The sequence below is a fragment of the Sceloporus occidentalis genome, unplaced genomic scaffold, assembly GCF_023333645.1.
Source record: "Sceloporus occidentalis isolate IW3139 unplaced genomic scaffold, rSceOcc1.0.p SCAF_9, whole genome shotgun sequence".
NCBI classification, from domain to species: Eukaryota; Metazoa; Chordata; class Lepidosauria; order Squamata; family Phrynosomatidae; genus Sceloporus; species Sceloporus occidentalis.
In genome coordinates, this window is record NW_028316989.1 from 6,777,251 (window position 1) to 6,792,615 (window position 15,365).

At 42.3% G+C, this 15,365-nt stretch overlaps 1 protein-coding gene across 1 annotated transcript; it reads left to right on the top strand.

Moving 5' to 3' along the window:
• The first annotated feature begins 7,889 nt into the window (after nt 1–7,889).
• On the top strand, nt 7,890–13,636 carry LOC149306808 (nodal homolog 2-A-like). The gene is made up of 3 exons (XM_089538204.1): nt 7,890–8,154; nt 10,051–10,886; nt 12,221–13,636. Exons 1-3 carry the CDS (start codon nt 7,890–7,892, stop codon nt 12,371–12,373), a joined length of 1,254 nt encoding a protein of 417 aa, XP_089394330.1. The 3' UTR covers nt 12,374–13,636.
• The last annotated feature ends 1,729 nt before the right edge of the window (nt 13,637–15,365 follow it).

Below are 15,365 nucleotides of genomic sequence, written 5' to 3' on the forward strand. Positions count from 1 at the left end.
AATATATATCTATCAGTTATATACAGATATAATATATCAATATATATATATATATGTATATATATATATATGCATATGTACATATATACATATATATATACATATATATACATATATATTGATAATGTATATTATATATTGAAATATATCAATAATATATTGGTATAATATATCAATATATGTATGTGTGTGTATAATGATATATATTCATATGTGTGTATATATATACACATATATATGTATGTGTATATATATACATATATATACACACACATATCTATATACACACATATATGTATGTGTGTGTATCTTTATATATACATATATGTGTGTGTATGTATATATATACACACACTTGACACACATACACACATATCTATATACACACATATATGTATATGTGTGTATCTTTATATATACATATATGTGTATATATATATATATATACACACTTGACACACATACACACATATCTATATACACACATATATGTATGTGTGTGTATCTATATATATATACATATATGTGTGTGTGTATATATATATATACACACACTTGACACACACACATATATATCTATATACACACATATATGTATGTATATATAAATATACATACATATATAAGTGTGTGTGTGTGTATATATATATATATATGCACATATGTATATGTGTGTATAAAACATAACAAACATATAGATATAGATATATATGTGTATATATATATGTGTGTGTGTGTGTGTATATATATATGTCAAGGGACTACCTTTACCTATAGTTGTGTATCTTCAAGCCATTTCTGACTTATAGTGACCCTAAGGCAAACCTATCACAGAGTTTTCTTTGCAAGTTTCTTTCAGAGGAGGTTTGCCATTGCCATCCTCTGAAGCTGAGAGAGTGTGACTTGCCTAAGGTCACCCAATGGGCTTCCATGGTTGAGTGGGGATTCGAACCCTGGTCTCCAGAGTCATAGTCCAGCACTGAAACCACTACACTAGTACACTATCTCTCATTCATTGTTGTGTGCCTCCTCTCTCTTTTTAACTTATGGCAAGTCTAGAGCCAACCTATCATGGGGTTTTCTTGGCAAGTTTCATCAGAAAGGGTTTGTCATTGGCTTGCCCTAAGGCTGAGAGAGTGTGATTTGTCCAAGGTCACACAGTGGGTTTCTATGGCTCAATGGGGATTTGACCCCTGGTCCCCAGAGGATCTACACTATAGAAATAATGCAGGCCGACAACAATTTAAGTGCTGCAGCTCCATTTTATGGAATCTTGGGATTTGCAGTTTTGCAAGGTATTTAGCCTTCGCTGCCAAAGAGAAGTGCTGCTGGCTCACAAAACTACAAATCTTAGGGTTCTGTAGGATGAAGCCATGGCAAGTAAAAGAGGGATCCAACTAAATTATGTCTATATAGTGTATATGCACCTTGGGACAGTGCTGTGTAGTGGTTTGAGTGTTGAATTGTGACTCTGGAGACCAGGGTTTGATTCATGGCAGCTCAGCCATGAAACCCACCGGGTGACCTTGGGCTGCAAGTCACAAGAATAGTTTCTATAACTGGGTTTTCCCCTTGGAAGCAGTGCGTCTTTACAAACACAGTGCAGTTTAATGTCCCCCTTTGAAGTCGCTGATACTGTAATTCCAATTGTTTGCACCTCTGGGCCTTGATCATCACAGAAACCCTTTGAAATCACAGCTCATTTTGCAGACTGAGAAATCAAAGTGTGCTGGAACAATAGATGTGATTGAGCATAAAAGAAGACATGATGGCACTGAATCAGTCTTTGAATCCCATATTTCAGCATCTCTTCTTTTCTTTCTCCCTGATCTATATTTAGTAGAATGCTTTGGAGGCAAATAGTAGATCAGGAAGATAAATGGAAGATTTTGTTCCAGAAGTCTCAGCATATGAGACCCAGTATAATAACCAACAATAAAGAAGTGAATAAAATCGTACCAGTCTTAAAAAACACAGCATGGAGGAGTTAAAATAACAGTGAAAATAAAGCAAAGCAAAATGAAAGGCAAAACCCTTGGGAACTGAAAGCCCCCTTCAAAACAACCTACTTTGCCAAAGCTCTGCCTGAATTAAAAGATGTTTGCTTGCCTGCAAAAGGATATATAAGACATAATGATAGCCTCCGGAAATTCTACTACCGCTACAAATCCTGCTAAATAATGAATAAATATGTATATTTTCCTGGATGTAAATCTAGGCAGAAGCCACACTGTTCTAGAAATATATATATATAGTATATAGTACTCCTGAAGGCTCTTTTGCTAGGAAAGGGAAGGAAAAAGGTGAAACCGCTTGGTGGCAGCAAAAATCTAATATGAAAAGCTTAGAGCTAGTGGGAATAAGGGACCAGTAAGTGATTAAAAATAGAGACAGCATGGTATAGTGGTCTGAGTGTTTGACTGGGATACTGGGAGGCCATGGTTTGAATCCTCACATGGCCATTGAAACCTATTTGATGTACCTGGGCAAGTCAGAGGAAGGCAAGGGCAAATTCTGAACGAATTCTGCCTAGAAAACCCCATGATAGAGTCACCTTCGGGTCACCATAAGTCAGAATTTATTTGAATGCTCACACCAACAACAGGTGATAAAAGTACAAGCAGATGGGTATAGCTGTTTCCAGTTTTGCCTTCCTCTAGTAAAAAGTGTCCATAAATACCAATAGCCCTGCTCCATCCCAAATTAAAAAAAAAGGAACAGGGACAAAGCAAAAGATTTGGGGGGATGTTTCTAGTTTGCTTACCCACTTTCACAGTATGCTGGCTAACTCGGAAAATCCTCAAAGGTGCTCTGTGCAATCTGTAAAGAGACTGGGCTGCAACTCCCAAAATTTTGCAATCAGGCTGATGGATTCTGGGAGTGAAAGATCAAAAAAGCAGAATTTCCAGGCTCTTCTTGTGAATGCATCACAGAACAGAGAACATTGCTGGTTTATGGTCCCATTTAAGTTAGGATATGTGTGTGGAAGCCTCATCATGACTATTTGGTAGTGATGGTTGGTGGGCACTGGTGACAGTAGTACCACATGGGTGCTGCTGCATGTATTTCTCCCAGTGCCCTGTATATTGTGGTGTTTGGAGCATTGTGGCAAAATCCAAAATGTCTCCTCCAAACCTTTTTGGATGGATCTGGGACCAGGGTAGATACCTGTACAAATGGGACATTGAGGCCTAGGTAGTTGCTCTATAGTGCTTGCTGCCCCTGCAAGCGACCTTTGAAGAAAGAAACCCAGGCTGCATCTGCACTGCAGAAATGATCCAGTTGACACCACTTTAACCACCCTGGTTCAAAGCTATGGAATTCAGCATTGTAATTCTGTGAGAGGCATAGCCTTCTCTGTCAGAGAGCTTGAGTGCCACAACACACTCTAGTAGTCTATGCCCCCATTCTAGCTTAAGTCTTTCCACTGAGAAAGGGACCTCCAAGTGTCACAGCATCAAGGGCTTAGAATCCACAACTTCACTTGTTTTCACATGATGCCAGCTTTTCATCCAGGGATGTCTTTGCAGCACTGTTCTCTTTGTACTTAATTTCTCAATCTGCATTCTAAAAGCCTCTATTGCATCCATTATGAGGCAAATGATATGTCCAGGGAAACCATCCAATGGTGACTAGAGCACACCATGGTTATGATTATATTTTAATGATATAAATGGGTTGCTTAGGGAAAATTAGAAGTATCTAGGCTATGACCATGGGCTAGGTGTATACAATAATAAAAGTGGACTATACATTTACTAAAAGCATCTTTTAGGAAAGGCACCCTTCCGCTAAGCCTTGTGGTCTCTCTATGTGTTTGGGTTACCATTTCTATCATCTTCAACCACACTGGTGTACTGGTAAGGATGATGGGAGCAGTAGTCCAACACATCTACAGGATGCTAGAAAAGAAAAAAAATACACATTCCTGTTTGTTGCAAAGTTCCTTGAATTAAACTATTCAAATGCCACCTTTGTAGTCATGTTGGATAATTTCTTGTCCATCTAACCTGATACAGTTGGTCCTCTGTACTCATGGATTCTTCATTCATGGTTTCTCCATCCATGGCTTGAAAATATTCAGCATTTGCCAATGCTGCCAATGCAGCTTGGTCTTCACATTCACACATATAGCCAGTTGTTTCAGGTATGGTATGAAAGTCTTTCCATCATCATTGTTGGAAGATTCAACTATTTCAGGGTGTATCCACACTGCAGAAATAAAACAGTTTGGCACCACTTTAACTGTTGCGGCTCCATCCAGGGGGATCTTGGGATTTGTAATTTGGTGAAATATCCTTCCTAGTCTGTCAGAGAGCTCTAGTGCCACAACAAACTACAGTTCCCAGAATTCCATAGCAATGAGCCATGGCAATTAAAGTGGTGCCAAACTGGATAATCTACAGTTCAATGATTCTGCAATAAACGTGGTTGAACTCGGATTGAAGCCACTGAGATCAGCGAAGAAATAAAAACAAAATATAAATGCCTCTGGTCCGAAACACACTGCAGAAATAATCCAGTTTGAGACTGTTTTAACCACCTTTGGGAATCCTGGGAATTGTAGTTTATTGTGGCACCAGAGCTCTCTCTAACAGAGAAGGCGAAATGTCCCACAAATCTGCAGTTCCCAGAATTCCCTAACATTGAGCCAGGGCAGTTAAAGCGGTCTCAAATTGGATTATTCCTGCAGTGCATTTGGGGCCTCAGTCTGTACTTCAATCCGGATCACTGTCCACAATTCCCCTTTCCTTAACCATATGCACTAAAAATCTGTATAACTGTTCCATGCAGTGGATGAAGTGGGCTATGCGCCAGAAAAGCTATTCAAGAAAGAAAGAAAGAAAGAAAGAAAGAAAGAAAGAAAGAAAGAAAATCTTGTGGCACTTGAAAAAATAACAGTTTTACTATAGCCTGCATTTTCATCATTTTCCTAAACTGCATGAAATGTTATCTATAATACACACACACACATATCCACCCACATATATATATTATACACACACACATGCACATTATAGGCTACAAGACTGCATGAAATGCATCCAGATTATGCATGAAATTTTGGACAACTTTATGCCTGAATGTCTAGGCAAGGATTCATCATTGCTTTAGGTGCTGTGGGTTATTTTTAGTGCCACAGATTATCCCATCTACCTCCCTGGAGGTGAGTGTCTTCTGTGGTCTTTGAGGTTATTGTTGCATTAACTCACAACCAATTAGTGCAACAATGGCTTCAAAGGCCTTAGAAGAGCAATCGCTCACTCAAGGTTGGAATCCTGGCTCATGGAAACCCCCTGGGCGACCTTGAGCAACCCACGCTCTCTCAACCTCAAAGGATGGCAATGGCATTTGAAGAAATTTGCCAAGAAAACTTCATGGTAGATTCACCTTAGGGTCACCATAAGTTGGAAATGGCTTGAAAGCACACAACAACAGCAGCAGCAGCAACAACAAGCAACTTACCAATAAGTGAAAAGGGAGCTGGAGAGAAAGAGAGAAGATAGAAGAGAGAGACCTTTCATCAAAAGGTTTTAGGTCTAGGAGGAGAACAAAAGGATAGTAGACCTCAAAGCAAATCATACAATCCTAAATGGAGGCAAAAGAACAATAGGAGAAAATGAGGAACTTGAAACCTCTGGGCAAAAGCTTTGAACTGGAAATGAAACTGTAGCATGTTCAGCATCTGTCCCATGTCTGCAAGAAGGATGCCCACCAAAGACACTGGCTCCATGGAAGAAAAATAAACAGGAGTTGTCCATATGGATTGGCCTTGTAATCTTTTTGCCTTGGAATATGCTTGGGATACATCCTATTAAAACAAACTAGCATTGTCCCAGATTTGTAGTTTAAAAAACATTTATTTATTTATTTATTTATTTATTTATTTATTTACGTTATTTCATTTTGGTGCCACCTTCCTCCCAGAAAGGGATCCAAGTCAGCTGACAAGATAAAAACATTTTCAAACACTGTTTTTTATTTTTAAAAAACCTAGTTAAAACAGTATAAAATTAAGTTTAAAAACATACCCCAAAAAATCCCCATGATTTATTTAATTGGAAGCTTCAAATTGTTGCTGCTGCTGTTGTTGTCATCTATATCCCACCCTTCCCACGAAATTGGGAGCGAATTAGTTTACCTGTTTGTATGTTATATCTTCCCCTTTCAGCTTAGAGGAAAGGAAAAGATATAATACACAAATAGCAGTAGTAGTAGTTGTGTGCCTTCAAGGTGAACCTACCATAGGCTTTTCTTGCCAAAGGACAAAAGGAATAGGGAGGCAAGAAAGAGCCACAGAACCCTATTCCTGGATCATAAGGACAGTTTTGGGTTTTGCAAGGGAGTGCCCAAGTTGGAAACAACATTGAGACAGATGGAGCCTTGAAACTAGACTGAAGGAAGACAGGCAAAATGAGGAGACTAAAAAGCAATCTACTCAGCATTCAGTACAGATCAGCTTCCCAGAATGCAAGCCAGGCCTCAGCCATGGAGTGTCTCTCCACAGCACTATAACTCTGACAGGTGAGACTCCCAAATCCCTTGAATTTAATACAATGTCACAAGCCACCATGTCTCCAGATGGAAAGCATCCCAACAAACCCAGCTGTCCCATTACTGTCCAACTCTGGGAGCTCCTACTTTCCCAACTTAAAGTGTCCAAAATGAAGGAATCGGATCACCAGAGTATTTTATTCCTGCCTCCTTTCCATTGAAAGAGAGAGAGAGAAAGGAAGAAGCAGTCACACACATGCTTTAATAATGCATTATGACTTGCATAAGTCCCAAAATGTCACAAGGCACCAGGTCCCCAAATGGAAAGGGTCCCAACAAACCCAGCTGTCCCATTACTAGCCAAATCTGTGCGTTCCTATTTTCCCAACCTAAAGGGTCCAAAATGAAGGAATCGGATCACCAGAGTATTTTATTCCTCCTCCTCTCCATTGAAAGAGCAGAGGAGAAGACATCTCTGGAGGCTTTGAGCATCTCGAAGCATGTGTGAAAGGTCCCTTTGGTCCCCTTCCACTTTGGGCTGCTCTCTAAGGGGAGATGGGTCATTAAAGGCCTGCAAAAGGGGAAGGGGGCTGCTTTCATCCCTTTGGCCCCTTTGCCTGGGGGGGCATGGGAATAGGGACCAGGCTCGACCCTTTGACAGCTTCTTGACATCAAAGGCTGGGCCCAGGTATAAAAAAGGACCCTCCCAGGAGCAAGGCAGCAGAAGACCTTTGGCAGGGCTGCAAGCAGGAGGACCAGGAACGCTGGTGGCTGCAGAAGGAACGGGAAAGGAACGGAAAAGGAACGGATCCCCGCCAAGAGAGGAAGGCAAGCTATTGATCTCGGGAGGAGAAGGAGAGAAAGAGAGGAGAAGGCAAGAAAAAGCAGGGGCTTCGGAGGGAAAGAGGGTCCCAAAGGGGCAGAGAGGAATCTAAGAATTCATATTTAGAACTAGAGAGAAGGAAGGAAAGAAAAGGGAAAGAAAATCAGTTTATAAAAGGAGTGGAAACCGAGCCTAAAGGCGCCCCTTCGGATCCTAATCATTTGCATTTAGAAGAAGAGAGGGAAGGGAATTAATTTAGGAGATTAAAGGGAGAAACCAGAGGCAGAAAGGTCTAAAAGCGCAGAGATTGAATAATTCATATTTAGAAGAAGAAGAGAGAGAGAAAGAAGGAAGAGAAAGAAAAGAAACCACTTTAGGAAAAGGGGGGAAACAGGCAGAGAACTCTAAAGGCGCAGAGAAGAAGGAGAGAGGGAAGGAAGGAAGGACAGATAAGTAGACAGATAGACAGACAGATAGGTAGATAGATCAGAAGAGAGAGGAAACCAGAGAGCACCAGAAGCCCGCCATCCTTCCAGGGAGGGAGAGGGCATCCCTTGCCTCTCTCGCAGGGATGGCTGCCAGGGCCGGCTGGGCCCCTTGGCTGCTGCTGCTGCTGCTGCTGCCCCTCCTGGCCTTTGGCCTCTCGGAGCCCGGTGCCAGGCTCTCGCCCTCGCCGTCCTCCCCGGCGGCCCTCCGCTCCCGTCCCGCCCGCTTCCCCGGGTACATGATGCACCTCTACCGCTCTCTGGCAGTGGGGCACCCGCGGACCTTGCTGCCCCCCGCCGAAGCCTCCGCCTGGCAGGAGTCCGATGCCATCCTCAGCCTGGCAGCCAAAGGTAAGACCCAGCCCAGGTCCAGGGTTGCAAAAGAGCAGGAAGGACCAGGCGCTTCATCTGGCAGGTTTAGCCAGAGGACTTTTCGGAGGGGGATGTTAAAGGATGGTTGCTTTCGATGGGTGTTTGTCTTGTCCTTTTAAGTTAAGTGTCTTTTAATGGATGCAAATGCATCCATTTCCCTTTCCTTTTCTTCCATCCCTTCCCCTCTCGCTGCTTCTTCTTCTAAGGACCAGTTATTAGACTTCTCTGAGCCTTTAGGTTTCTTCTCTGCCTCTGTTTTCCCCTCTTCTTCTAAATCCATCCTTTCTCCCTCTTCCTCTTCTTCGAAATACGGATTATGAAATGGTGGGGTGTCTGTGAATTGTTGCTGCTCCCTGCCTCGACCCCCGGCTGTGTCCGACTCAGGGCCAACCCAGCAGAGGGGTTTCTTGCCAAGCTTTCTTCGGGGGGGGGGGGGCGGCATTGCCTTCCCTTGAGGCTGAGAGAGTGTGACTTGCCCACCCAGTGAGCCTCGTGGCCGAACTGGGAATCGAACCCTGGTCTCCGGAATTGTACTGGTTTGAGTGGTTGGACTGGGACTCTGGAGACCAAGGTTCGACTCCCACTGGGTTACGTAAGGCATCTATCTATCTATCTATCTATCTATCTATCTATCTATCTATCTATCTTGTATCTATTTATCGTCTGTCTATCTATCTATCTATCTATCTATCTATGTTTTATCTATTTATCATCTAATTATCTATCTATCATCTATCTATGTTTTATCTATTTATCATCTATCTATCTATATTTTTATCGTGTATCTATTTATCATCTATCTATCTATGTTGTATCTATCATCTATCTATCTATCTATCTTTTTATCATGTATCTATTTATCATCTGTCTATCATGTATCTATCTATCTATCTATCTATCTATCATGTTTATATAATCTATCTATCTATCTATCTATCTATCTAGTATCTATCACCTTTCTTTCTTTCTTTCTTTCTGTAGGGAGGGTGGCCTCCTGAGACGTCTGCGGCGGAGGAACGTTCCCTCCTTCGCTGCCGCTCTCTGCCTGGCGATGCCATCCCCATCCCTGGGGGCTCTTGCCTGGCTTTCTTCACTCGGGGACCAAAGCGGCACTTTATTTGCTAAGTGGAGGAAAATTGAGGGGAGAAGGAGGCATGGGACCCAGAGTGGAGCCCAAGGGAAGCCAGAGGGGTCTCCCCCCTCCCCACAGAAGAGCCCTCGAGGGAACGCAAGGCCCGGCGGAGGGGAGGCCCTGGTCTGCCTTGCCTCCCTCCCTTCGAAGGAGAAACGGAGGCAGCAGGGGCAGAAGAAATGGGGTCTGGCTGGCAGGGGACTTGGAAATGATGCACTTGGAAATGGGGAAGGGCAGAGGGATGCTTCGAAGCTTTCATTGTAAGCATTTCATGATGGTGATGGTGATGGTGATGGTGATGATGATGATGGGATTTCACTTTATCATCATCATCATCATCATCATCATGAAATGCTTATAGTCGAAGATTGGAAGCATCCCTCTACCCTTCCCAGGGATTCCATTATATTATTATTATTATTATTATTAGTTGTTGTTGTTACTGTTGTTACTGTTATTGTTATTAGGAAATGCTTACAACTGAAGCTTGGAAAGTCCCCCCACCCCCCCTTGTCCTCCCCAAGGGTTCTGGGATGGTCGCTCCAAACAGTAACTTTCAGTTAGTCTCAAATGGGTTACAAGATTTCTCTGCATACTGATTCTACAGACCAACATTGCTTGTAGCTTTCAGTTTTATCTGTCAGCATGCCTAGCACCAGTACCTATACCTTGAGTATCCTTCAGTCAATGCATTATTGCTTTTTTCCATCCATTGCCACTGACTTCCATTTGCTTTCTTTCAGATTTCTTCCAGCACAGGGACCACTGGGTCTTCTCTTTCGACATGACCTCCATTTCCAGCAGCTCTGATGTGAGGCTGGCTGAGCTCCGGGTCCACCTGCTGTCCTTCTCCCATGCTGACAATGTCACTGTGAGCATCTACCACAGCCATGATGGCGCATGCCACAGGAACTGGACCTGTAAGGACAAACTCTTCCTTGGCTCTTTCACCAGCAGCTCCTCCGTCAGCGATTCCTCTTGGAAAGTCTTCAATGTCACCAACTTGCTCCGCTTCTGGCTCCACCAAGGGTTGCCATCAGGCAAGGACACTCTTGAAGTCCTGGAGCAGGAGTGGATGGAGGAACATCTCACGGAGTGCAACGATGGAGGAAAAACCAGTGAGTTCCAGAACGAAATCTGTGCCCAGAAGAACCCCAGAGAAGCTCAGCAAGCAGTGACTCATAATGTGATGGACAGAGTCCTCCTAGTTGTCTTCTCCAAAGATAAAGAGCTGATGGAGCCCTCCCGGGGCCCAAGTCTCATCCGGACGGTGGAGATGTCTAAGCACATTATATTAGACAAATCGTCCAAGGAGGCTGGAGGCCGTCACCGTCACCGTCACCGGAGGAATAGGAAGCAATTGCAAAGGATTAAGGAGAGCAACAACACCCACACTTCCAGTTCTGGGGAAGAAGGTCGGCCTCTATGCAAGAGAGTTGATATGATGGTGGACTTTGAGAAAACTGGCTTTGGAAAATGGATCCTGCACCCCAAGAAGTACAATGCGTACCGATGTGAAGGGGAATGCCCAACGCCGGTGGATGAGACCTTTAAGCCAACAAACCATGCATATATGCAGGTAAGTGTGAACCACATCCTGAAGTTCTTTGTGGATATCTTGTGACAGGTGACACGGTCATTTATACATAACCAAAAAGGGGGAAATGCATCACACACAAGCATGCATAAAATGGCAGATGTATTTGCATTAAGTTAGCATGTGCTGTTTTAGAAGTACATCTTCATCAATTGCTTTCCAAGAGCTTATTGTCTACTGACATTAAAAACCAAGAGAGTACAGTATTCCGTCTGTTGATTTAAAATCTGTTTGGAAATAAACGCTACCATTTCAATAGATGGGAGAGACTTTAACCGGGTGAGCTGTATATCTGTCTAGTCTACTGTCCAAGGTTCTCACTATGAGCCACCATGAATCTCATTTTGGGAGAAAGGTGGGATCTAAATCAAATCAATCAAATAAAGAAATAAATGATGGCCAACTTCAAGGCCTCTGCTGTCTCAACATCTTATGGTTATTTATGTGCGAACATGGATAAGATAGGCCTTCAGAAAGAGGACACCTTTTAAAATAAGTCTGCCTTCTGCCAACTGTTCAAGTAAAGGAGTCCTCTGTAAAACAGATGTCTATCTGCACTTCATGGTTGCCCCAGTTTGATACCAGTTGACACTATTCTATGGAATTCTACTTTGGTGAGATACTTAGACTTCTCTACTAGAGAGTTCTAGTCTACTTCCATAACTTGCAGCACTAGCAGGGAATTCTAAGTTCCACAGCAAACTATAAACCCCCATATTCCAGAAGATTGAACCATGACAGTTGAACTGCTATAGTTGTTTAATTCAGGTCTTCTTGTACATGGTCACCATAAGCATAGGAAAGAAAGGAGTTTTCAACAACTGGACATTTGATTCTACATTCTCAGTTACAAACGGTGTGTTTGGCCGCTTCCTGGTCTGAGGGCCATTTGACAAAATGAGGCGGCTGCTTCAGGCAGCAGACTGTAGGTTATGAAAATGCAATAAATCACTGATTCTAGACTTTGTTAGCATGTTTTTTTTTACTGCCAGAGATATGGAAAGGTGTTATACCAAAATAACTTGCTTGACTTTAATACTTAGGTTGCTTCAGTTGGCCAAAAACATGCCAACTGTCTCCATGGCCCAAAAGCATCTGTGGAAGTAGACTGTTGTCTACAAACGCTCATGCTGGCAATTTCTTTCTTTCAGTTAGTCTCGAAGGAAGATCTCTCAACATGTTCAGTCGCCATGGTTGATGGTGGTGATGGTGGCAGTGGTGGGAATGAGATACGATGCTTCCAAGGTCCCACTTAGCTAGACTATGCCAGTTTTTGTGTATAATGCTTCCCCCTTTTCTTTCTTATCCCTTCACAGAGCTTGCTGAAGTTTTACCATCCCAGCCGAGTGCCTTGTCCATCCTGCGTGCCGGTCAAACTGAGCCCTCTCTCCATGCTTTACTATGAGGAAAGTGGGGTGAAGGTCCGTCACCATGAGGACATGATCATTGATGAATGTGGCTGCAACTGACATCTATGGACTGGCTTGGCTGGTTAAGGGGCTGCTAGCAACCAGCTCCACAAGATCAGAACTATCTTTTCTTTTGGAACAGAAACCCTTCAACATAAGGAGAAAGACTTTTTTTTCAGCAGATGGAGATCAAGCTATGTCAAGATAGAGTAAGGTAGAGGGACATAACTTTCTTCTGGGGTTTTGAAGCCAAAGTTGTGTTGCGGGACACTTGATTCTTATGGGGCTGAGCCTGCTGTGAAGAGGATCATCACAAAAACATAGTCTCCAGAGCTGGCTCTAGGTTTCAGGGTTGGGAGAGGTTGCAGCATTGCTTCTATACATTGTCATTTTAATTTCCCTACATTGCTCCTGAGTAATGTGGAAGATTAAAATCATAAGCCTAAGCCAGCTTCCCGTTGCAAATTTGGTTGAAGGGTGGCACTACCAGAGCAGAAATCTGTTGCCAGTCCTGCTGTGGATCTCAATTGACTGGCAGTAGATCCAAGGTGAACAAGATACACTTTGGGAAAGTTACTTTGGGGCTACAATTCCCTTTAGGCTACTTTTTGCAGCTCCAGGAATTTTAGTTTAATCAAGTAACTTTCCCAAACTCTGGGACAAGAGAAAATATCTTTTCATGCTTAGAGCTGGAGAAAGTTTTCTCTTGGGGAACTATACCTCCCAGAATCCTCCTGTCCAGCATGGAAGGATTTTGACAGTTGTAGTGTTAAAAACCAACTTTCCCAAACTCTGCACACAGTTTGTCAAACTCTCTGTCCCAGATGCAGATGATGGCAAATGGCACTGATAGTTTTAAGCAAGGTGTTAGATTTACTGATGAATATGAGGCCTATTGATGGTTGTTGGCTATGACAGATGTACAGGAATTCCAAATTCTGGAGCCAATCTCCTTTGAATAGCAGTTGCTGGGAGGGAAATAACATGGAATGGCTGTGGCCGATTCATCGGACATCTTACGTTCTTAGAGGTGCAAAACTGTTGGAGAGATTCACATAATTTTCTTGAACCTGTCGGAGCTCAGAAGGCGTTCTTCTAAAAACCTTTCAAGCTTCATTTAGGTGGCATTACTGACACTTGGAGAAATGTGTGGCGGATATCCTAGGACCATCCTATTGTGTGTTTACTATGAAGCACAGTTTGGGGAAATTACATTTGGGACTATAGCTCTCAGAAATTCTCAGCCAATATTGGCCAGTGGCCATGCTATAGTAGGCCTATTGAATCAATGGGAAGTTTGCAAGTCAACGGTTCAGTTGACCTATTGGCTCTGGATTTAGGTGATTCCAAGCAGCCACAGTGGCATTTGTAACAAAACGTGTAGTAACAAATGACTTTGAATTATACAACTGTCATCGATGTCTTTAATAAATGCAGTACAAAAAACAAAATGACAGTGATGGTGTGTGTGTGTTTTTTAAATCCCACTTACTGTTGAACTCATGTGAATGTGGAGGATGTTGCTTTAATGTTCTCATGTCAACAAAACAAAAAATTTGAACTTAAAAAAATTACATTGGCAATACCTTCCATAACAACGTCTTCCTTTGTAACAGTCAGTCCTTTTCTTTAAAAGTCCCAGGCATATTTTATAATAAACCAAGGGGTTGTCCTCTCCTCATATTCTTGGCAGGGAGTCTGGATCGGTAAAATTCGTTCTCAAAGGTGCTGTAAGATCCCTTTGCATAAGGATCATTAGTGTTAGGAAATGAGTTGATATTGCGACGTTTTGCTGCAGCTCACACTTATACTCTAATGTCACAGATGGAAATAGGAACAGGACATCCTCATGACACCTCCATTAACTTTTCAAAGACCACTGCTCAAATCCCTGTTATGCACTACTGAAGGGTATTACTTGATTTTAGCAGATATGAAATGACAGTGTTTGTTTTTCTGCTCCAGCATTTATTATCTAAAAACAAAATAGGGCATTAAAGGTAAAAAAATATACTTCCACACTCTTAGGACATGAGCCAGCAGGCTTTGTGCTGCCTAGTGTCTTAAGGTTCATCCACATTAATGTTAATGCACACACATTTATGTGCACCCTGCAGACAGGATATGTCCACTTCTCAGTCTCTTTCATACTACGCAATGATTGTACTTTGAAGACATTGTGACTGTCATGGTTGCATTTTGTAGCATCCTGAGATTTGTAGTTAAATGAACACTACAACTCTCTGGAAGAGAACAATAAGTACCTCATGAAACTACGAATCCCAGAATTCCATAGGATGGAGCCATGGCAGCTCAAATGGTACCAAAGTGCTGTGACTACATAGTTGGAAAGAATAGGTCCTGGGAGAAGTCTATGTGAATTTAGGCTGGTTCTTTGTGTGTCGACCCCATGAATTTCATAGGGGTTTTCTTAGGTAAGGAGTACTCAGAGGGGCTTTTGTCAGTTCCTTGCTATGAAATATAGCCTACAACATCATTGCCCAAAAAGAGGGCAGAAGCAGAGGCAGATTCCTTTAAAAAGCCTATGTGCTAATTGATATTGATAGCTAAACGTTTAAAAATAATGGTATAATTTAAACAGAAATGCAGTAGATCCCACCATAGTGGTGAAGACTCTGACTGGGCGACCTATGTGTCTGCTCATTCTGCTGCCTAAGTGCTAATTATTGATGAGCAACTTATAATTATTGTAAGTATTTATAATTATTATAAATAATTATTGATGAGCAACTTTAAGGCTTCAGTTTTCCTTTCTAACAGTTCTATGCCTTTAAGCCAGACTTGGAGTGGAGAAGCAGGCTTTTGATCAGACAAATGTCCTCTGTAAAGTAGGGCTTGTGTCCATCAGAGGAAGGCACCCCACAATGACAACACTATTTGTGACACTCTACCAGATTTTAAGAAGCATCCTCTCCAGGGTCAAAATAGAGATAGGTTTTTATAGTGGATAGGTAACAAACAAACAAAAAATTAGGCACTCTGGGCAATAGGAACACCTGATGTTTACGTTCCCTTGTTTATTAGCCTGGCC